Consider the following 24,789-nt stretch of genomic DNA (forward strand, 5'->3'; position numbering starts at 1 on the left):
GCCACTGCCATCTTGGGACACTGGCTAGGGCCTGCAGGTTTACTGCTGCTTCTGCTGATCTTTCACAGCACAGTTTGGGGACACTGGCCAGGGCCTGGAGATATCTTGTTGGGGTCACTGCAGATCTGGTTGTGCCTGAGGTCTTCCTGCTGGGTGTGCTAGTGGCCACCATCTGGCTACCTCTTTGCAGAGTCGCTCCTTTTTGTGAATGCATCCCTGATGGGCTCTCTGCAAGTTAGAAGGGCACTGATATCTTGGGATTGCAGCAAGGCAGAACCTGAGGAATCTGAAGCCCGGGTCCCTTAGATTGTAGCTGCATCTGCATAGGCCAATTTGGGCCTGGCAAGCCTGTGGAAAGCTGAAGACTTGGGGCAGTTCCCCAAGGGAGCACAGGTTGGAGAAACTGGAGAAAACTGGATTGTCTCCAGTACAGTGAATCCTGAAGTGTGTGAGGACAGAAGGGGCTGGACACAATGGGTGGGAAGACTGGAAGAGGGTGTGAGGGCTCTTACTATCCCTTTGCCCAGCAAACTAGTATGGCATTCACTGGACTGGAACTATCATCAAACTTCAGACAAACTCACTACAGACAGAAAAGGACAGCTGAGAAATTTTTTGAAAGCCAATAGAAGCAATGGTTCAATTTTTCATAGAGACTTTCCTTTCCTTTTTTTTTTTTTGTCTTCTCTCTCACATCTCTACTATCCTTGAATCCAAAAATTTTTCATGAATCAATTTTTTGAGGAATGGGATGTCTGAATAGTATATTACAGATTTGTTGTGCATTCTTATATTTTTACTTTTCTCTTTTAATCTTCAGTTTTTCTCTCACTTATCTGTCTCCCAGGATTCTCTTTCTCACTTCTCTCATGCTTACAGCATCCTACCCTGCATTCTATCAAATCATAGTGGAATAAAAGAACATATCAACAATAAAATTTAAAAAATAGAACTACTCTAACACCTGGAGACTGAATAACATGCTATTGAATGATGAATGGATAGCAGAAGAAATCAGGGAGGAAATCAAAAATACTTAGAGGTAAATAGTGATACAACATATCAAAATCTCTGGGACACTATGAAGGCAATGCTACAAGGAAAGTTCATTACATTATTCTCATTCATTCAAAGAATAAAAAGTCAAAAAATATATGACATAACACTACTACACAAAGCTCTTGATAAAGAAGAACAAATTAACACCAAAAGCAGGAGAAAGGAAACAATTAAAATAAAAGCTGAAATCAATGTTTCAATGAAATTGAAACAATAGATATAGTTGAAAAAACTGACAAAATGAAGTTGGTTCTTTGAAAAAATAATGATTGATAAATCCTTAGTTACAGTAATGAAGAGAAAGAGAGATAAAATGGAAATTACTAAAATTCATGATGAAAATTCCTAAATGACACTACTGAAATGCACAAGAAAATTAGAAACTATTTTGAAAGTTTATAATCAAATAAAACAGAAAATCTCAAAGATATTGGCAAATTTCTAGAGCCAGATGATCTACCCAGACTGAATCAGGAGGACAATACAATTAATGCAGCTCAATTTCTAGCAGTAAAATAGAAGACACTATTAAAATCCCACCAACCAAGAGAAGTCCAGGACCAGACAGATTCTCAGCCAAGTTCTACAAGAACTTCAAAGAAGAATTAACACCAGTACTCTTCAAATTATTCCATGAAATACAAAAGGAGGGAGCCCTTCCAAACTCATTCTATGAGGCTAATATCACCCTGATACCAAAACCAGACAAAAACACATCAAGGAAAGAAAAATTCAGACCAATATCCCTGATAAACACAGATACAAAAATTTTCCATGAAATTCTGCCAAATTGCATATAAAAATAAATTAAACAGATAGTGCACCAGGATCAAGTGGGGGTTCATGCCAGAGATTCAAGGTTGTTTCAATATATGGAAATCAAAAAAGTAATTCATCACATCAATAGATTCTTGTCTTTAAAAGACAAGAATCATATGGTCATCTCAATAAATGCCAAAAAAGCATTTGACAAAATACAGCACCCCTTCATATTCAAAACACTAGAAAAAACAGGGATAGAAGAAACATACCTCAACATTGTGAAAGCTATTTATGTTTAGCCCAAGGCAAACATCACTCTAAATGGAGAAAAATTGAAAGCATTCCCTGTAAAAACTGGAACAACAGAGGGATTCCCTCTTTCATCATTTCTCTTCAACATACTCTTTGTAACTCAAGCCAGAGCAATTAGATGAAAGAAATTAACGGTACGCAAATAGGAAAAGAAGAATTCAAACCATCACTATTTGCCAATAACCTGATTCTATATTTAGAAGATCCAAAAAATTCCACCAGAAAACTTCTAGTACTCATAAATGACTTCAGCAAAGTAGCAAAATATAAAATCAATACCCATAAATAAAATGCATGTCTGTACATCAGTGATGAATCCTCTGAAAGAGAAATTAGGAAAACTATCTATTCACAATAGTCTCAAAAAAATAAAACACTAGGGAATCAACCAATAAAAGATGTGAAAGAACTCTACAATGAAACTACAAAACACTAAAGAAAGAAATTGAAGAAGACCTTAGAAGATGGAAAAATCTCCCATGCTCCTGGATAGGCAGAATTATATTGTCAAAATGGCCCTACTATCAAAAGTGTTATACAGGTTTAATGTAATTCCTATTAAAATTCCAATGATATTCTTCATAAAACTAGAAAAAGCAATCATGAAATTCACTTGGAAAAATAAGAGGCCCAGAATAGCCAAAGCAACCCTTAGCAAGAAGAATGAAGCAAGAGGCATCACAATACCAGGCCATAAACTATATTACAGAGCAATAATAACAAAAACAGCATGGTAGTCACACCAAAATAGATAGGTATACCAAGGGAACAGAATAGAAGACACAGAGACAAACCCACATAAATATGGTCATCTCATACTTGACAAAGGTGCCAAAAGCATACACTGGAGAAAAGACAGCATCTTTAACAAATGGTTCTGGAAAAACTGGAAATCCTTATAAGTCCCTATCTCTTACCCTGCACAAAACTCAACTCAAAGTGGATCAAAGACTTAGTCACTAAAACAGAGATCCTGTGACTAATAGAAAAAAGAGTAGGCCTAAATCTTCATTATGCAGGCTTAAGAACTGACTTCCTTAAAAAGGCTCCAAAAGCACAAGAAGTAAAATGAAGAATCAATAAATGGAATGAATTTGAACTGAAAAGCTTCTTCTTAGCAGACAGAGCCTACATAATGGGAGAAAATCTTAACCTTATGCACCTCAGATAGAGCACTAATCTCCAGGATATATAAAGAACTCAAAAAACTTAACACCAGAAAAACACATAACCCTATCAATAAATGGGCTAAGGAATTGAAAAAACACTTCACAAAACAAGAAATAAAACTGATCAACAAGCATATGAAAAAATGTTCATCATCTCTAGCAATTAGAGAAATGCAATCAAAATCACTCTGAGATTTCATGTCACTCCAGTCAGAATGGCAATTGTTTTTGTCTTGAAAATGGTTATTTAATTGAAATAGAAACATAAGCTTTATAGGTATATAGGAGTAAGTTATAGACTCTAACACATATACTGATTTTTTGCTCATATCTCGGAATGATGGTTATATAAAGTATTTTTTACAGTTAAGCTAATATTTAGCTCTAAAGTTCTCTAGATATGAAAACCTAAAAGCCTATTTCAACAATGAAATGTTGATTATGCAATATCAGACAGTTAAGTAGAATTCACTCTTACTAGTTAGTGAGTAAATAGTTATATTATCCTCATTAACATTCCCAATAATTCTCTTTAGGAAGATTCTGGACGTAGTTTCATCAATCTCCTGAATATAACAGCACTTTAAAACTTTACTGAATACAATCAAGTTCTGAAAAGCTATACACTAAGATTCATGAACTTATGCTGTATTTCATTAAAATATACTTGACTCTTTTTTATACTTACAGTAAAACTTTGTGCTGAGTATAGGAAATGAAGTGAAAAATGACATCGTCCATTTAGAATTGATGCATTTTCTCTTGGAGTCATACTAAATTTTGATATGGAAATATTGGTTAAGCCAAATCATATATTTACAACAAAAAGTAATTTCAGTGAATATTCTTTAGTTTGTTCAAAATACAAAAGCAGATTTCTTTTTCTTTCTTCTTTTTATCCTCAAGGCAATATGTTCAGAAACTTGGATTTGAATGTTAGAGTGAAGAAATTTTTCCTAATATCATCTTTATATAAAACTATCAATATCATTTCAAAGATTAGATCCTGTTAGAGAACTCACACAATAATCATTAGAAAGAAGATAAGAGTTTACAAGTTGGACATTGCTCTCAATATCTGTTTATAATGAATAAAGATATTTTGGGGCCAAAAATAAAATAAAATGCTTTCACAGGTATCTGTTCTTACCCCATGTGTTTTCTTCAGGTCATACATGGTACTCAAGATGTTATCCTCCTTCAATCTGCATGATTTCTATAATTAAAACAATAGAATCAGAATTATTAAAGCCAATAAAGTATACCACAATTTGAATCTTTGATTATATATTCTTTTTTATTTCACTTGTTTTTATTTTTGTTGAGTGTATATTGCATGCCTACTTTGGAAATTTCCTTCTAGGTGAAAAGAAAAGTTACGAAATAATATATAGTTTAAGTAAAGAGTTGACTATTTGATTGAAAGCACACCAATCTTAGGGTTTTTTTTTTTTTTTTTTTCACTGCTGGGTATTTCAAATCATAGAAATAAAACCTCTTAAAAATTTTATTTTAATTTCAAAATAATTTATTTGTAAAGGGTCCATTTGCTTACTTATTTACTTTCCACATTAACTAGTATTAGACAAATTTATGAAAAGTGAGAAACAACTGGCCTTACCCAGCACTGAGAAAGATCTCTTCTATACTTTCTCCCTAAGCAGAGAGAGTGAAGAGTGCATCCAGTGTCCTGGTTCCCAAGTATCATTTCTGGCCACATTGGAATGAAACTAGAACTAATAATGGAAGGAAAATTATAAAATTAAAAATATATGAATATTAAACAACAGACTGTTGCACACTTATTGGATCAAAGAAAACAAAAAGATAATCAGAAAATATTATGAGACAAATGATAATCAAAATACAACACAATAAAACTTATCATATGAAGTAAATGTTTAAAGACAGAAGTTTATAAATAAGTACATTAAAAAAAAGAAAGATCACAAATAAACAACCTAAATTTATAGAAAAAGAGGAACAAACTAAGTTTAAAGTTAACAGGAGAGAAAATATGGATTTGATTAGAAATAAAATTACATAACAGAAAATCAAACAAAGAATTTTTTAAGGGCTGGGGAGATAGCTCACTTGGTAGAGTGCTCGCCTCGCAAGCACAAGTCCCTGGGTTCGATCCTCAGCACCACAAAAAAAAAAAAAAAAAAGAATTTTTAAAAATATTTACAGCATTGATGGCTCCTTAACTAAATTGAAACAGAATTCAAACAAATAAAATAAAAAATAAAACTGATGACACAAACCAAAAAGAATCATGAGACTCTTGACAATTATATACCAAAGAATTAGATAACACAAAAAAAATTGATAAATTTCTAGAAACACATAAACTACTGAAAATTTTAAAAGAAACCTCTCAATAAGGCAAATCAGAGGACCAGATGGCTTCCCTGGTGAATTCTAATATACATTAAAGAATTAGCACCAATTTCTCTCAAACTCTTCAAAAATATGATGCAGTGGGAACACTTCCAAACTCATTTTATGAGACCAGTATTATCCTGATACTGAAGCCAGAAAAACACAACTCAACATTCTTAATAAGCATAAATGCAAAAATCCTTAAGAAATACTAGCAAAACAAATTTAACAACTCATTAGAGGATCAAACACCATGATCAAGTGGGATCTATTTCTGGGATACAAAGATGGCTTACATAGTCAAATCAATAAATGCAATATGTCACCTTAATAGAATGTAGAATAAAAAGCAGGATAATTTCAAGGCATGCAGAAAAAGAATTTTAAAAAATCCTTTAACATCATTTCATGACGATCATGATATTAAACTCTCTCAACAAAATTAAATGTAGAAGGAATGTACCTCAAAATAATTAAGACATCATGGCAAATCCACAACTCTTTTCATATTTGGTAGTGAATACTTCATAGCTTGTCCTTAGAGATCAGGAATAAGACCAATCTTGGCTGATTCTCTTCATCATTGACATATGGAAGTCCCAGCCAGAGAAAGTAGGCAAAACATTCAAATTAGAAATTAAAGAAGTAAAATTATCCTTGCAAATCTCATTGTCTTATATGTAGAAACTGGTAAAGCCTTCACAGAAAGAAAAGCTACTGTTAAACCTAATAAATTCAGTGAAGCTATGCAATACAAAATCAACATGGACTGATTAGTGGTGTTTCCACACACTAAGAACAAACTGCAAAAAAGGAATTTAAGAAAATACTGCTATTTATAATAACAACAAAATAAATAAAGTGCTTAGGTATTACTTAACCAAATAAGTGAAGAACTTGGACACTGACAGCTACATAATAATGTATAATAGTCTTGAATGAGGATATATAAAGAGGGTGGGTGGTGGTCAGGGGGGTGGGAGAGAAGAATGGAGGAAATTTGGATGGTGTAGAGGAAAATGGGATGGGAGGGTGTGGGGGAAGGAAAGACAGTAGAATGAGACAGACAGCATTACCCTGTGTATATGTATGATTACATGCACAGTGTGAATCTACATTGTGTACAACCATAGAAATGAAAAGTTGTAACCCGTTTGTGTACAACATTTGCTCTTTTTGCTTTAGTTAAGTTGAAAACATTTGGGAATTTTTAATAAATAGAAATTAGGAATATATCATTCATAGTGTATTAAAATATTATCTCTCATTAATATCCTAAGTTTTAATGAGAATTAAATCCTACCTTAGAATCATGATAAGAAAGATGACAAAAGTTAGGAATAATAATACAAATTCAAGATTATATATATTCATATATAATCATCTATTGAGCAAATAAAAACCAGTCAGATTTCAGAAACACGTATCGTCCAAGTACTCCAAATTTTATCAGTTTACATTTTTATTAAAACCAATGTCATGAACATAGGACCTGGGCAATGGAGCCGAGACATGGATTGGAAGGGTCCTATGTTTGGTTTAATTCTCTACTTTCACTATTTGTAATTCTTAATAATTTAATCTTTAAATTGTGTTTCTTTAAGCAAAGCCTCTTGGGATGATGAAGCAAGAGCATCAGCATAGGAGAAAAGTGTAAAGTATTTCAGCCACATATTTTACATATTTCCTTTTTCTTTCCATCCTTCCTTACTCATCAGTATAGCAGAGGTGGAGGTATAACTAAAATGTATGTGAATGAAGAAGTGAAGTGAAAGCAGTTGATTTAGCTTTGTTTACCTCTTCTGTGATTTTGATAAGAACATAGCACATAGGTATATATGCGCTAAAAGATGTAAATTATGTAATTTAGTTTATTTCAGATATAAGTTAGATGGTTTTATATTTGCACTTATCACTGGAATTGAAAAGATAAAGATAAATGGTAAAATTCATGCCAAGAAAAATATTATTTTTTCTTTATAAAGAAAAGTAATAGTAATTGAAAAGGAACATGGCATATGTAATAAGGAATCCCACTATTATGTATAATTATGTAATGCACCAATATTTTTTTTTTAGTTAAGATATATGGAAAAAAAAAACATGACAATTTGAGAAAGAGGTACAAGGGATGAAGAAAATAAAAAGGCAGCCCTAGCAGTTTAGTCCATTCTCACTGCTATAGCAAAACATAGAGCGACAAGACAAACAAATGACAGAAACATCTTACTTGCACCTCTGGAAGCTGGAAAGTTCAAGATGAAACACTAGCAAACACTGTCTGGTGCTCACTCTCCATTCCATAGATGGTCTTTCTTGCTGGGTCCTCATGGTGGAAGGGGAAAACAAATTCCCTTGGGCCTAGTCATGACCTAATCATCTAAAGACCTAGCCTCTTAAAAATATTGCACTGTGGATTCAAAAACAACATTTGAATTTTGTGAAGATACAAAGCTTTTTGACTGTAGCACAGGGTCAGTAATTTCAGGAATACTTACTAGTTAGTACCATAATGAGAAATTCACAATCTAGGGAACTATATTTGTGTATACTTAGTATTTACTTTAGCCTTACGGTATTCAATTGAGAGACATTGTTTGTTAAGTTACTTATGTCAGCTGTTTTTTGTGCTGAACATGATAGTGAGGATATGTCAAATATACGTAATAAAGTTAGGTTCATTTATCAAATCTGATTCCATCCTGGATCTAAAAAATCCTTGTTGATTTTCTTTTCTTATACAGTAAAAAAATCTAATTTTTAAAAACAAATTTAAGTACATTTTATTAGCAATGTATCACTTTGATAGTATTATGCTTCAGGTGGCTTGTAATGCCCTTGATATAAACTGTATACATTATACAATACCAAAAACAACAACAAAAAAATCAAGGTGAGGAAAACCATTTGGGGACAAATCTTATTTAAATTATATAAACTGAATGAAATATTATTACAGAAAATATATAAATACTTTTTTCTTTCTATGTTACAGTTATACAATATAAATCAGATTTCAATGTCTGTTCAGTGACCTATAAACACCAGAACCTCCAAATATGTAGCAGCAATTTGCTAGCAGCTAAATTATCTAATTCTTTGATTAAAAATTTCTAAATCATTTTTAACACAATGCAAAAAAAAATTATAAAATTTCTTTGCAAAAACATTCAATTCCTTTGTAGACCATTTCAGTTTTTTAAAATATATTAAGAATACTTAACATTATATCTGCTGTCTTAATAAAGTTGTAAATGCAGAATATATTTTTGTTAGGTGTCAGCACAATGTTGTAAATCCAATCTCTAGAAAATATTATAGAATAACTGATACTTTATACCAGTTGAACAAACTCAACCCTCAGCCCTGGAAATAACTGCTTTACTTTCTGTTTCAATGAGTTGGGCTATTGTAGACACTTCAAATATGAAAAATAATGTAGTATTTGTCCTATAGCTAGTTTATTTTACTTATAATAATGTCTCTTTATTTTAATTGTGTAGAATACACTTCACTTTGTGAAGTTCAAATGAGTTTTGACAAGTTAATTGTCACATCATCACACCAGGACCACAGGGAACAGTTTCATCACTAAAAATTCACTTGTGCAACCCTATTTTAGTCAACTCTAGCTATTAAATAAGGCTCCTACCCATTCCTATGCTTTACCTTTTTGAATATATCACGTAAGTGGATAATGCAATAAACAATGTCTTTTAGATGTCATATTGATGCACAAATCAATAGTTAATTCCTCTTTAATATATTTTAAAAAACTGAAATGGTCTACAAAGGAATTGAATGTTTTTGCAAAGAAGTTTAATAAAATTTTGTTGCATTGTGTTAAAAATAATTTAGAAATTTTTAATCAAAGAATTAGATAATTTAGCTGCTAGCAAATTGCTGCTACATATTTGGAGGTTCTGGTGTTTATAGGTCACTGAACAGACATTGAAATCTGATTTATATTTTATAACTGCAATTCCTCTTTACAATATTCTACAGAATATATGTAAAGTAATCTGCTCTTGTACATAGTTTCACTTCACATGATGCCAGGTACCTGTGTTTGACCAGGGTCTGAAAGTTTTAAATGGGAAATTCCAGAAATAAACAATTTTCAAGGTTTGAATTGCATGTCATTCTGAGTAGCATGGTGAAATCCCATGGCCTCCCACTCCATTCCATCTGGGGCATGAATCACTTTGCCACCTGCTAGACACTCTAAAGTGCCTCTTGTAAAGTGAAAAGCTAGAAGTTCTCAAAGTTCTCAGTAAGGAAAGAAGAAATGATCATATGCTGAAGTTGCTAAAATCTACAGTAAAATCTGATAGAGAGAGAGAGATGTTTACATAACTTTTTTTGATGTAATTAACATTTATAAAAGCACTCCATTCAACAAGAACAGAATACATTTTTTCAGGTACAAGAAAATAACTACTAAAGGAACACATATAATATATATGTATATATCTACAGAGAAGATCAAAGAGCAGCAGAAATGCAAACTATAAGGGTAGATGTGTAATAGCATTTTCCTGAAAATTTTAATTGCCTTCAAAGATAATTGATATTTGATCCATCTCAAGAGCATAAATACAAAAGGCTGAATTATAGAATTTTAGCTCTTTATTTTTCTGTATTTGTAGTAATAAAATCATGTGAAGATAGATTGTCATAAAGATATAAAATACCAACATGAAATTGATCAAAAGTAACACCAGTTATAGTACTGCTATATCTCAGCAGAGATTATAGCATATAATCATGAAAGAAAGATATTCTATTAATGTAAAATAGGCAGAAAGAGAGGAAAAAGAGGAAAACAGAATAATAGAAGGAACACTCCCCCCACACAATTACACACACGAAATACTCATCAAATAGTAAGCTGAATAGCTTAATCCTAAAAATGAAAATTAACATATTAAATGTTAATAGCTAATGGGATCAATTTTAAGTGCAGAGATTGTCATATTGGATTTTAAAAAGTAAGAAGCAACAGTATATTATATATAAAATGCATGAACATATAAATATATAAATAGGTTAGAAATAAAAATTAAAGGTCTACCATGTTGCTACTAAAGAAAATAAAGAATATTCCCAAGTGGAAAGTAATTTCATAAGTATGAAGGGATTAAACAAGAAATAAAAATGTTTAACAGATGAATGACAACATAGATTTGAAGTCTTCTTAAATGAATTTGAAACACTTACAAGACAATGCAGACAGTGAACTACACTAAGATAAGAAGTTTTCATTTGTATCTCCTCCCATGTCCATCCCTCTTCCTCTTTCTCCTCTCTCTTGCTCTCTCATTGCCCAAGAATGTTGAATTTTTACCTAGAGTGAATATGTTAGTTGGAGATGTTTACTACAACAGAGGGAAGGAACAGTTTTGTGGTTAATCTATCATCAATACCTCAACTATTTCCTGTCAATTTTTAGAAAATTTTGAAAATGGCCTTAGAGTTAAAAAATTAGCCTTTGAGATATCTTACAAAAGGTCGTTATAGATCTCTAGTGACATAGGAAGCAGATGCAGCAGGGTTTATTAGGGACATTGCAAGTGGAGGAACAGCAGAACACATGCTTCCCCCCTGCAAGATCTCATCATTTTCTATAATAGGATGGCCACACATGTTCTGTATGCAAGTCTGGTGGAGGAATACCTGTCAAGAGATTGAACATTCCAAGTGAGCAAGCTCTGCCCAAACACTGAATTGCATATATAGATGTTAGCCTAAAAGGCAGCTAAGCAACACCAAGTTCCTATAAGAAACAAATTATCAAGGACTTGCAGTACAAGAACTAAATAGAGAGTGTGCACACTGAGAGCCAAGGTTTACATATGGATGATGCTGGGAATAACTTTGCAAATTAGGATGCTGACATGAGTCTGAGGCTTTGCTCAGCAGCCTGGTTTAACTCATTTTATGAGCTTTTTGCTAAGCTATTATAAAGAAGAAAATGAGCCTCCTGGGGCATCCAGATATGTATCTCTTCAAAATCATAATGTGCTATAAATATACATATTTATAAGTTATATATGTATAATTCAAATATGCATATTTAAATTAATGCCTAGTAGTACCAAGTAATTCATAATTATCTAAGTTTTCTATCTCTTTTATATTATAATAATACTCAGTAAGCATTAAATTAAAATGGGAATGCCAGATGGCGAAGAATTGGATAAGAAGAGCAAAAGGATTTGTGTGTGTGTGTATGTGTGTGTGTGTGTGTGTGTGTGTGTGTTGGTTTTAAACTTATGACATGTTTGCATACAGAAACACTGCCAGATCCTTTGAATATGGCACATCAGGAAGCCATCCAGATTTCTATTTTCTTTTTATTTTCTGCAGTTTTCCTTCTTGTTCTTAAAACTTACATCTGATTAAACATTCATAGATTTTATTTATATTTTACACTTCCATAATCAGTTATCATCACTATTTATGTACCTATCAATTTAACTATGTAGAAATTTCTTATGTAAAAAGTTTTAAATTTTTAATTAGATACTCTGTCTCAAATTGACCTATAGGTTGGATGCAGTTCTAGTCTAAGAAGTGGATATTGTGCAGGCAATATCAAGCTGATTCTATGATTCACGTGGAAACAAAATCATCTAAAAATAGCAAATCAATCTTGGAGACAGAGTAAATCCATGAAATTTAGCTTCCATATATCAAGCTTTATCATACAGTTCCTTAATTTGGACAGGGTGATATTTTTGTAAAAATAAGCAGATCAATAAAAGAAAACAGAAAATTCACCTCATTTTATGACAAAAAAATTAACACTACAGTTCAGCAAGGAGATGTTTCTGCCAAATGTAAAACAAGAATTTTGACCTCTATTTTATCCCACATAATTCTAGATGGACAGTAGATCTAAGTGAAAAGGTCATCAGTGAAGATTCTATTAAGAAAACACTGAGAACACCATCATTCCCTTAATTTAGGCAAAATTTTCTTAGGTGAGTAAAACAAAACACTAAACATAAAGAGAAAAATGATGAATTGGAATCTCTTAAAATTAAAATTATTCATTGGAAATACACAATAGAATGAAAACAAGCATCACTATTGTAAATATATTTGCAATAGGATATCTAATAGAAAAGTCATGTATTAGAATATTCTTACAATTCTGGAAAAGGCATACATAAAGCAGGGATCGTGCTAAGACAACAATTAACAAGAGAGCAAAGCATTACTTTTTGCAAACAATTAGCACAAAAGCAATTAGTATTTCAGCTAGTCTTTGAAAATCATGAAGACAGTAACACATATTAGTGGAAAACAGGTCAAATTTATCAATGTAGGAAGTTGGGAAATTTGTAGGTCTATGAGATCAAGTTTAAAGTAACTCAGGACAAACTTACTACTCTAGAGTCTTTCATGATCATTATTATCAGGTACTCCCACAGAAGAATCCTTCCTCTGTAGCCTCCAACTTTACTTTTGGTACAGCTAACATCATAAGTTGTATTAAAACAACAACAACAACAACTTTGTTTTACCTTTTAAATGTCCATGTTGGACTGTTCTTAGGCTATAGTCTCCTGCCAGGTGTGTGTACATGTATGATTACATGAATGGTATCAATCTACCTTGTGCACAACCACAGAAACGAAAACATGTACCCCATTTGTGTTCAATGAATCAAAATGCAGTCTGTAAAAACAAAAAAAAAATTTAAAAATGACCTTGTTACTATCTACTCTTAAGATTCAGCTGAGATTCCTCAGAGATCACTCTTGGGGATGTGTGTGAAGCCTCTTGGGTCCTTTCATTTTCTTCTACCAGTGTTGCCATCTGCCATGATGGGTCAGGGTCTGGCTGAGCATATGTGACTTTTCTGGAAGCATCAGGGACATTTAGCTCTCCGCTGACCCCCCGCCCTCTTTGCAGAATATACACTGGTTGCCTTCTTGTTCTTTCGGTTATTCTTGATCACCCTGATCTGCAGAATAGGTGGCTCACCCAAGTTGCAGGACACAGAGAAGAATCCCATCATTCTCTGGGTCCTGGCTGATCATAAAGGGCAAGGACCAAAATGTTGGCTGTTATTTCCTTGGCTCTTTTACTTCCTTGACTTTGATCTCCAAGTTTTTGGTTTTAAACACCCAGCAAACTTAAACAGCTTATAATCTCGATATCTGTAATCTTACAGTACCCCTTTCATTTAATTGAAATCAGTATTTAATACTGGAAGTCAGCATTATAAGCTAGCTGTCCTATACTGATGGTTTATTATCTCAAATTAACTCAAGTTGTTTTAGAAGCAGTACCTATGCAAAACACTAATAGGTAACAGTTATAAAATGAAATTAACAAAGCAAAAAGGTATTTAATTTGTGTAATAGCTACAAATGAAAAAATTATTTTTATAATCTTAAATCTTTACTTAGTTATATATTATATCCCATGTTTATTTTTAGATCACTGTAATCTTTACAAAAAAATCTGCTCTGATTCTGAATACCCATAACTGTCCATACCCCACCCAGTGGAGAGCAGGGACTTTGGGTTACTTCTCCCAACTTCACCCTTTTTCAGCAGGAAGCAGTTTGGAGATGTCATTGCCCATTTTCCCATAGAAATGGAAAGTAGAAATTGACATTGGGGAAATATAGCAGTGGTCCACTTCATGAATAGAGCCCCTTGCTGCTCTGCTGCTACAAGTTATTTTTAAAATAGACATATTTCTTACTCATCCTCTCTCCCTGCTCCTTCCTAATCTCTCCCCATCCCTAATCTCAGGGAAAACAAATTACCCATGATAGGCAGAATTATCTGTCCTTGAGTACACATCCACCATAGGAACAAAGTAATCCAGATTTTGGGGATGGTACCAGAAGAACTCAGGAATGACTATCTCACAAATTAACAAATAAATTACAACTTCAACACAGAACACATGTGTTTAAAAGCTCCCTTATTCCTGTTGATGGGCAGAATCACAGCCTCTGGGAAAGGAATCCCGTTTCTCCTTTGCTAGCAAAGCAATAAAACTTCTTTTTCTTTTCTCTCAAAAAAAAAAAAAAAAAAATCTTAAAATTCTAACATATAGAAGAAATGGAAATTGTTTCTCTTTAATGCTTGATGGATCATTTCCTCAGGTCTGCCTCCTATCAACTAGCCCTAACTAGAGGCAACAACAATGAACAACAGACCACGTAAACCATGAAAGTTAATACATATCCTATAGGAAAGGCCAAAAGATAGGTAAATAGAGAGGACCTTAGAAAAATAATTATGTTATTAATAATTAACCACTAAAAAATGAACAGTTAATAATATTAAAATCCTTTTACTTATTTCTGTAATTTATTTCACGTGCATTGAAGCAGTTATGTAATTTATTTTGATTCATTTCATGTGCATTAAAGTATATCTCGGAACTAAAAGGTTGAGCTTCTTTCTATGTCTTACAGTCATTCAGTCTGATATTCTAACCTCACCCTATACCTCTCAGTCACAAAATTAATGGCATTGATTTTTGTATTATAAAGTATTTAGCATTTCTTAATAAACATATGTGCATGATTTTTTGTTAAGCTGAATTGAAATATTGTCACCATGAAATTTTTTGAAGTATTCTTCCTATTGCAAGGAGAGAGGGAGAGACAAAACATGTCTATTTTAAGAGATAGAAATATGTCTATTTTAAAAATAAGTGGCAGTGGCAGAGCAGCAAGGGCTATATTCATAAAGTGAACCACTGTTGTATTTCCTATTGCTTTCCATGTTGAAATATATAGATAAATAATTGTATATTAATAAATATATATGTAAATATATATATATGAATCAATGGGAAGTTTACTATGTAAAGCACAGAACATGGGATATGAGGTATATTTAGAGAATATTTAGGAAAATATTCTAAACCATATATTACATAATTATTTATATATATATAAATTTCAAATGAGAAAATTTATATGGTGGATAAAAGGAATTGAATATTACGTACATTTTCACATCTGTGTATATCCCTTGGTAGTCACCATTTTCTCAGATTTCTTACTTTCTGTTTTTTGTTATTTTAGTGTCTGACAACATCCTTCCTGTTCTATTCTCTAGCTACTTCTTATAATGGATGCCAAAAGCATAACCCTCAACAGAAAATTGTACTGCACCTTTGTTCTTATACTCCTAAGATTAGTAGGGACATTAACTTTGCATTATCAGAAAGTCTCCCAAGCAATCATGTTTATTTAGGAACTGCTGGGTGCAGAACCCTATACTATGTAATACCAAAATCTATATTCAAAAGATACTGACCTAGCAGGTGAGTCATGTTATGTCAAAAATAATACAAAATAACATTCACTTCTTGATTTGTCTATTTAATGTTAACAAGCACTTTGCCAACTGATGTGATAGTTTCTTCCACATTTTTATTTCTTATTTCAGGGAAGAATACCTTAATCTTTACAAGAATAACACTGTGATAATAAATTTCCAGCTGGACACATGGCTTTAGACTCTGAAAATTTCATTTATCTTTTTCTTTTAATTCTTCTTTCACTTACCTTTCAAAAGATTTCATTGTATGAATACATCACAGTTAAGCCTCACTGGTATATGACCACAAAATAAATACAATGTGAAATGATGCTTTTAAAGGGTCTATAAATATACCATCTTTATTTTTATTATTGGTGATATTTTTGACTATTTGAAATAATCATTTTATGGTTTTAAGTTTTATAAGTTTTATAATAATGAAGATAATTGTCATGAATCAAATACATGCAATATGTGAAGACTTATGTAAGATATTTACATAAATAGTCTACTGAATGATGAGATCAGTGAACCAAATAAATAAGGATAGGGCAAATTAAGGAAATTCCTAGTTCACATTTCTATTAAAGGGCAGAACTGAGATTTAAATCTTGGTCCTGATATTAGAAAATACTATGCTTGTAACTTCTACAAATGATTGTCCATGCATTTTTAAAATAATGACACTAAAACTCTTATGGAATTAAAATTGGTAGTGAGGGTTAAAAGCTTTTATAGTATAGTTTAAGCAATGAAGAGTTGCTTATTGTCACTTGAAGCAAAAATTTGGAAGAGAGTACAGCCAGATGTTCCAGTGTAGGAATTACAGATGTTAACTAAGTTGATTATGCATGTTAGCGTAATTGCAATGAAAGGAAGAGATTTAAACTTTTTAATTAATACTAATTCAAATCTTCATTTGGCAATTTCTTTGCAGACAAAGTTGACATGCCTGAAGGGAGAAAGTATCATTGGAAAGATATCTCTATTTGAATCATAACGGGACGTTTACTAGGTGGAGCACAAAGCATAGGCTGTGAGGTAAAGTTACAGAACATTTGGGAAATATTTCTAAAGTAAAGATACAGGCTTCTATCCTTAATATAGTAGAACAAATATCTTCAGGGTAGATTTGTAACCTATGAGATTTGCTGAATCTTTTATTTTAAAAAAATTTCAAAATATTCCAAAATTAAAAGAATTTTGCAGTGTATGATACACACCAATCATCTTGTTCTACCATTAGCATTTTACTTGCTTATTTCATATGTATCTGTATGTCTATTTGCATGAACATCTATTTAATTCATTTTGCATTTCAGAGTATGTTACTGAAATCTATAGAATACTCCATGCATGCATATTTCAATATTCACTTACTACTTTGAAGAAAATTTGTTACCCAAATAGTGCACCAAAAATTAGGGTCTGTGCATTGAGTTTTAACAAATGCATACATGCAAGTAACCCAGACCTCACCTAAATTATCAAACATCATTGCTCCAGAAAGTTTGCTTATGCCTGTTACTATTCAATCACTGCCCTCATTCCCCCTAGGTCAACTGAGATTTCTATATTTTTTTCCCATGGAATCATCAACTTTCTTTGTGGATCTTTGTAGATCTTCTTAGAAAAGCGCTCTTTTATGTAACCATTATTTCATTCAACCTTTTTCTGAGATTCAACCATATTTTGCCTCAGTAATCTTTTGCTTTTTATTGTTGACCAGTATTCTATTGTGTGAATACACCACAGTTAATCTATCCTTGTACTGATGGTCACCTGGGCTATTCCTCTTTGAACCAATTATGAATAAGCTTGTTATACTAGTGTCTTACCAATCCTGCAAACATACATTTTCTTTTATCCTGCATAAATACCTAGGATTGAAATTTCTATAAAATAAGTGAATGCTTAATTACATTTAAAAACGGAGAGAACATTTTCCAAAGTAATTTTGTCATTTTACAATCTCATCAACCATGAATGAGAATCTGGGTTGCTGTATGTCATCACTAATATGTATTATCGGTTTGTTTTTGTTTTTAAATATTTAGTGAATGTGAGGAGATTGCATTGAGTTCTTAATTTGCATATTCCTAATGGGAGAAATATTTTTTAGTTTATTGATCATCCATATACCTACCTTTTAAATGTTTCTGTTCAAAATGTTTGCTTTTTATTTGTAACTCCCTTTATTTTGTCTTTTTATGACTGAGCTGTGTGATTTCTTCTCCTTTCTAACAACTTAACAGTGGATAACAATGTACTGTCAGACATATACTTTGAATTCATATGACTGACTGAAGGTTTGTTTCTTATCCTTTATTTTGTTCCCATAACATGTATGTTAATTCTTAGGCTTCTATAATCTTTAGTTTTACGGGAAGGTTGGAAGTCAAATAGTTTAAGTATTTCAACCTTCTTCTTCATTTTAAAACTTATTTTGCATATACTAGGTTCTTTGCATTTATATATGGAATTTATAAAAAATCTTGTCGATTCCTGGAATTGCATTAAATTTATAGAGCAATTTAGAAAGACATGATACAGTAAGAACATTGAATGTTTCAATTAATGCATTATTTTTTACTTGCTTAAGTTCAATGGTTAATACTGCCCCTACATGTTATTGTGCATGGTTAGAATGGGGTTTCTTCTTTTTATCCAAATTTACTGGAAATGTGTTCAATACTTTACCAGAGGTTTGATGTTAACTGCATAATTGTTTCAATGTCCTAGTTTGCTGAGAGTTCCTGTGTGGAATGGATGATAATTTTTGTCAAAATATTTTCTCACATCTTCTAAAATTATTGTCCTCTTTTCATTTACTTCCTTAACATAAAAATTATATTTTCATTTTTAAAGTGTTTTATGTATTTAATGGTTACAACAGGATGTACCCATTGAATTTGATGTACATATACATAGTGAAATTATTTCTAAGGTTATGCAAGTTAACATCCATCTTCTTCCATTGTGTGTGTGTGTTGTAAGGGTACCAAAACTCTCTGCTCTCAGTAATGTCCAGAATGTAATACAGTATTATTAACTACATTCATCATGCTGTAATTTAACATTTAGTATTTTAACAATATTAAATATACATTGTTATTAACTATAGCTGCCCTGCTGTACTTAGTTCCATTTTGTATCCTTTGACCAACATCTCTTCATGTTTATCACCTTGCTCCTCTTATAACCAACTACTTAATTTCTGCTTCAATGTATATGAGAATTTTGGACTCTACATATAAATGAAGTTATGTAGTACTTTCCTGGGTATATCTGGCTTCACTTAAATCTTGTCTGCCAGTTTGATTTGTGTTGTCACAAATGGCATAATCTTTTTATTAGGATGGAATAATATTTCATCATGTATTTGTTGTGTGTGTGCACATCTATAAGTTTTTCCTTATTTTGCCTATTTTGAATAATGTCAAAATAAGCAATGACAATATTTATTAAGATACTGATTTCATCACCTTTGGCTGTATACCAGAAAAGAATTTCAGGCTTATGTAGTTCTATTTTTAATGTTTTCAGGAACCTCTATAGATTTTTTTCAATATAATGTTCCAATTTATATTCCCAAAAACAGGGTACAAGTGTTCTCTTTTCTCCTTATCCTTACCAACATTGCTATCTCTTAACATTTCAATAATATTTATTCTAACAGATGTGAGGTATTATCTTATTGTAGTTTTGATTTATATTTCAATCAATGAATACCATGAATGCTAACGCAAAGTACCTTTTCATAAACCTCTTGACAGTTTGTATGTTGTTCACACACACGGAATATCTGTTTAGGACATTTGCCTATTTTTAAAATTAGGTTGTTCCCTTGCCTATTGAGTGGTGTGAATTTCTATATATTTTGAATATAAACTTTTCAATGGGTATATTGTCAGTAAATATCCTTCTCCTAATCTAATATTTTCTTTTTCATTTTGTAGATTGTTCCTTTCACTGTACAGAAGATTTTTAGTTTGATGTTGTATCATTTGTCTATTCCAAACATTTTTGTGTCAAATTCAGGAAATCATTGCAAAGACCAAGGTCTGAAAAACTTTCCACCTGTTTATTTGTAAGAGTTTTAGAAATCCATCCTTAAAAGGATTTATTTAATTTGTCTTCATTTTTGTGTATGGTATAGAGGTCCAGTTTCATTTTTTTCACATATGGATATTCAGTTTTTCCCACACCAATTATTGAAAGGCTATGCTTTCCCCATTGTATTCTGATACCTTGTGCAAAATTAGTTGATAACAGGTTTGAAATTTTTTGTGGATTGATTAAATCAAGCTAATTAACATATCCATCACCTCACACAGTTTTCATTTCTTTTGTGGTGAGACCATTTAGGATCTACTCCCTTAGCAATTTTTAAAGACACAATGCATTATTAATTAAAGTCTAAAGTCAAAATGTTATACAACAGATACCCAGAATTTATTTATTCTGATCATAATCTGTACTCTTCGACTAACATCTCTCTGTGCTTCCACATCTGACCTAGAAATGGCCATTCCATGCCTGGCTTATTCGACTTAGCCATGTAAGTAAGTGTATTAGCCAGGATTCTATAGAGGAAGAGACCAAAGGATATATCCTGATGAAAAGAAAAAAAAAAAAAATATATATATATATATATCATTATAAAAGAGGATTTACTAGATCGGTGTACAGTATCAGAAGCTAGATAGTCCCATAATGGCAATCTGCAGACTGGAGTGCTGGATGAACCAGTAGTTTCTCAGTTCAAGAAACTGAAGCCTAAGGGAAGCTTAGAGAAAAAGGAACCAATGATGCAGCCACAGCCCAGTATAGGAGGCCTGGAAACTCCATGGAGGTTCATTGGTCAGAGTCCACTTACAAAATGTCAAGTAGCTGCAGTTAAATTTCCTCAGGGGAATGCAGGAGCAATCCAAGCACCCATGAAAAGGAAAATGGTGCCTTCATCCAGATTGGCCTCCTTCTGTCTTCACCCTCCTTCCATCTAGGCTTCTAGCCCATTGGACTGCATTGTCCCCATTCAACGTGTTCTCCCTCCAGTTTTCTGTCCCACATATCAGTAACCTCTGGAAACACACTCATCGACACATACAAGTCTCTCAATCCAATAAAGTTGACAATTCATACATTTATATATCATTCATTAACCATCACAATGAGTGACATTCTGCCAAAGGTAAAATTAAGGAAAACATTAAAAAAATCAGTGGTTGTCACAAGTTAAGAGGTAGAGGAGTGAACAAATGAAGCACAGAGGATATTCAGGACAGTGAAAATATGTTACTATAATCAGGAACACATGTCATTACACATTTTTCCAAACCCATAGACGGTACACCTCCAAGAGTGAACACTAAAGTAATCTATGGATTTGGGGTGGCCATAATAGGCACATCAATTGTAATGCATATACTGCTTGGGAAGGCTGTACTGATAATACTTGAAGTTATGCATGTGTAGGGATAGAGAATATATGAGAAATTTTCATACATTCCTCTTGAAATTTGTTAATCAAAAACAGTTCGAAAAATAAAGTCTTTTAAAATGAAACAAAATGTACAAACACACTTGCAGTCTTTCAACAGGTGAATGATTAAGCAAATATGGTATACATTCCAACAATGGAATTCTACTCAACAGCAAAAGAAAGGAAAGGAGTATTAATATTTGGAACTATTTATAAAGCTATCCAGGAAATTATACTGGTGTGAAAAAATGTAACAGATAAAGATCATAACCTGTTTATATGCTATACATAAATATATGTATAACATAAATGTACATTTATATAACATTCATTAAGTGGCAAAGTCATAGAAATGGAAGACAGAGTAAGCATTTTGTATAGGTTTAGGTTTGCATGGTATGATAGAGGATTTTAGAAATGTACTCCTAAATTTCAAAACAGTTTATTGTATTCCTTTATAGATTGGATATTTTTACCTTGAGAAATATTAAATATATAAGACCTTTATTTAAATAAAAGATTTAATAACCACATCAATTAATGATCTATTATATACTTTAATGCTTCATTTCTTTTATCTTATCACTGATCTAAAAATTTAGTCTCATAATTATATTACTAAAAATTTAATTTTGCAGTTTCATTGTAAGCTAACCTATCTCTTTTGCTGTAGCATCTGCAAAACATCCCTAGACTATTTTGGCATTCAGTTCTTTAAATTGCGAACATTTATTTACCTGTCATCCTGGACCGCAGCAGTCTGAGCCTCTGGAGGCCAGAAAATGAATGTTAGTCATGTTTTTATAACTCGTACAATCTTTCATATTAGAGGTCTTTTGCTAAGTTTTGATTAATGAATGACTGAATGAATACATGCATGAATGGGAATCAATTTCTCTCCTCCATCTATGGGATTGGTATAGCATATTTTATGAATTTAAATGGAGCTAGAATTGTCATGGGGAATTAAGGAATTATATTTTTGGATCAGAGTCTGCATGGACATGTACTAGATGTAATTTTATATTTACCAAATCCATAGTATTTCAGGAATACCAAATTAATTTTATAGTCTTTAATTCTACTGAAAATACTTTTGCTCATCCTTCATTCTAAAATTTGATTTCCCTTTTAAATACAGAAAATTAATCCAAGTTTTTAGCATAAAAGTGTTTTTGATGGGCTGGGGGAGTAGCAGGGATGGATGGATTATTCAGAGCATATGTTATAAATATTCTGAATGCTGGCTATTTACAAATGTTCACTTTGCAAAGAGATCACTGTGCTGAGTCTCCTTGTATTGCAGAAATAGAACCAATATTCTTTCAAGAAAGGAAAAAATAATAGCACATTAACTAATTAAAAGTTATTACTACATATTCAAATTTTATTATAATAATTTACTTCCTCAAATTATTGGCTAGTGATTTTATGACTGATAGTTTTTCAAGGAGAATACATTTTAATTTCTCAAATTGCTCATACTTTCTACTTTTCAACTAACAACAATGATTTAATTAATTGAAACCATAATTCAATTTTTAGAAATTTTATTTTATTGGTTCTTCTGAGTTGAAACCATAAATTTTTAAAATGTATTTTTTGTCCTCCTTACAAGGAAAGTAAATAAGTCAATTTGCTTTCAGTAACTTTTTTTTTAAGAACAGCCAAATATCAGTTTTCATTGCTTCATCTTATGAAAATAAAAATAAATAAATAAAATTCTAATTTCAACCTTATATTTGTGTTACTTCAATTATAAATTATTGTTATAATTTTAAAGTATTCATTTTATCATTAAACAAGAATAATATAAAACTGAGAGTTTAACTTGTGAAGTGAATGTTAATAAGGGATTTTCTGCATAAACACTAACATATAAATGAGTATCCAATTTTACCTATGTAAATTGCTTTATATAACTTGTCATAGTTTCACATATCTACAACATAATTACATAATTTCTTTTCAAAGAACAGCAAATTGTAAAAATGTAGGAATGAGTTTGCTTTGGAAGTTAAAATGACATAACAATCTAGTCTATACTGTGAAGACATAGTTAGATATGAAAAAACATTACAGTTTTTAGTGCAGACATTCTTCATAAACATAATTTCTAATAGATACTTTCAAACATATATCTGCATACACATATACACACACACCCCCAAACACATGGACCCACAAGCATATATGCATACATTATTTAATAGTAGAGAATATATATATTCCATATTAATTTCTTCATATTCATTTATTTTAAATAGTTCACCAATTTTACCTTGGTTTTTACTATCTGTTTAAATGAACTTTAGTGACTTAATTTTTCTTATGAATTTAGTACCTACCAACCAGTCCTCAATCATCTATTTTTCTGATTTGCTACTATCTCACACAAACCTCCCTAAGTGTAAATAAATACAACGATGTCATATAAAGTGGAATTCATGCACTTATATATCGGGTTCCCCTTGATATTATGAGGTATGCCAAAAAGTTATAAATTTCATTTATCTGTATATCTAACACTAAGGGTGCAATTAACATATATATTTGTTCAGTACACATTTTTTACTACATGTACATTCACCCTAAACAGAATAGGATTCAGTATTTATAGAATAGTAATTTTTCCAAAGTTGACTTGATTAAGAGTTAAAATTCATACCACTTCAATTATATCATTGAAACCATAATTCACTAATTTACTAGTATTACATTTGCTAATGTTAAATTAATACAAGCATGAAGTTATAAGAAATAAGTTATGAATAGTAGTATGCATGATATACATTTATAGTTATAATTTAACAATTTATTCAAACATTGGAAATGAGGGCTACCACCTTAACATTCATCATACCAAAATGGAATTGAATAAAAATAGCACAAAAAGAGAATTCAGTCATCTGAAATTAATTTACAAAGTAAGACTCTAAATGCTTATTATAGAGCAAAACTTTATTTTCATTAAATTAAAATTAACTCACAGATTTATTAATATCATTTATTGTATAAAAATAAAGTAGTGCATGCTACTGCTAAAAAAAACCTTGAAATATACAGAATAAACAGTTTGAAAAACCGACTGTAGTATTATTGTATGGATATTTCCATTTTAAGTTTTTTATTTGTTCTAATTAGTTACACATGACGATAGAATACATTTTGACACATCATACATAAATGGAGCATAACTGCTTATTCTTCTGGTTGTACATGGTGTGGAGTTACACAGGTCGTGTAATCCTATATACATATAGTGTAATAATGCCCAATTCATTCTACTATCCTTCCTACCACCATACCCCC

At 31.6% G+C, this 24,789-nt stretch overlaps 1 protein-coding gene across 1 annotated transcript in view; it reads right to left on the reverse strand.

Moving 5' to 3' along the window:
- Nucleotides 1-302: 302 nt before the first annotated feature.
- Nucleotides 303-24,789, reverse strand: part of LOC306644964 (endogenous retrovirus group K member 19 Env polyprotein-like) — a gene marked incomplete at both ends in the record, with an annotated part of 109,565 nt that continues 85,078 nt past the window's right edge. Inside the window, one exon of the mRNA XM_079112190.1 lies at nucleotides 303-439. Coding sequence (XP_078968316.1) covers nucleotides 303-439 — 137 coding nt within the window. The remainder of the gene's footprint in view (nucleotides 440-24,789) is intronic.

This window comes from Sciurus vulgaris (assembly GCF_902686455.1).
Source record: "Sciurus vulgaris genome assembly, chromosome: 15".
NCBI lineage: Eukaryota > Metazoa > Chordata > Mammalia > Rodentia > Sciuridae > Sciurus > Sciurus vulgaris.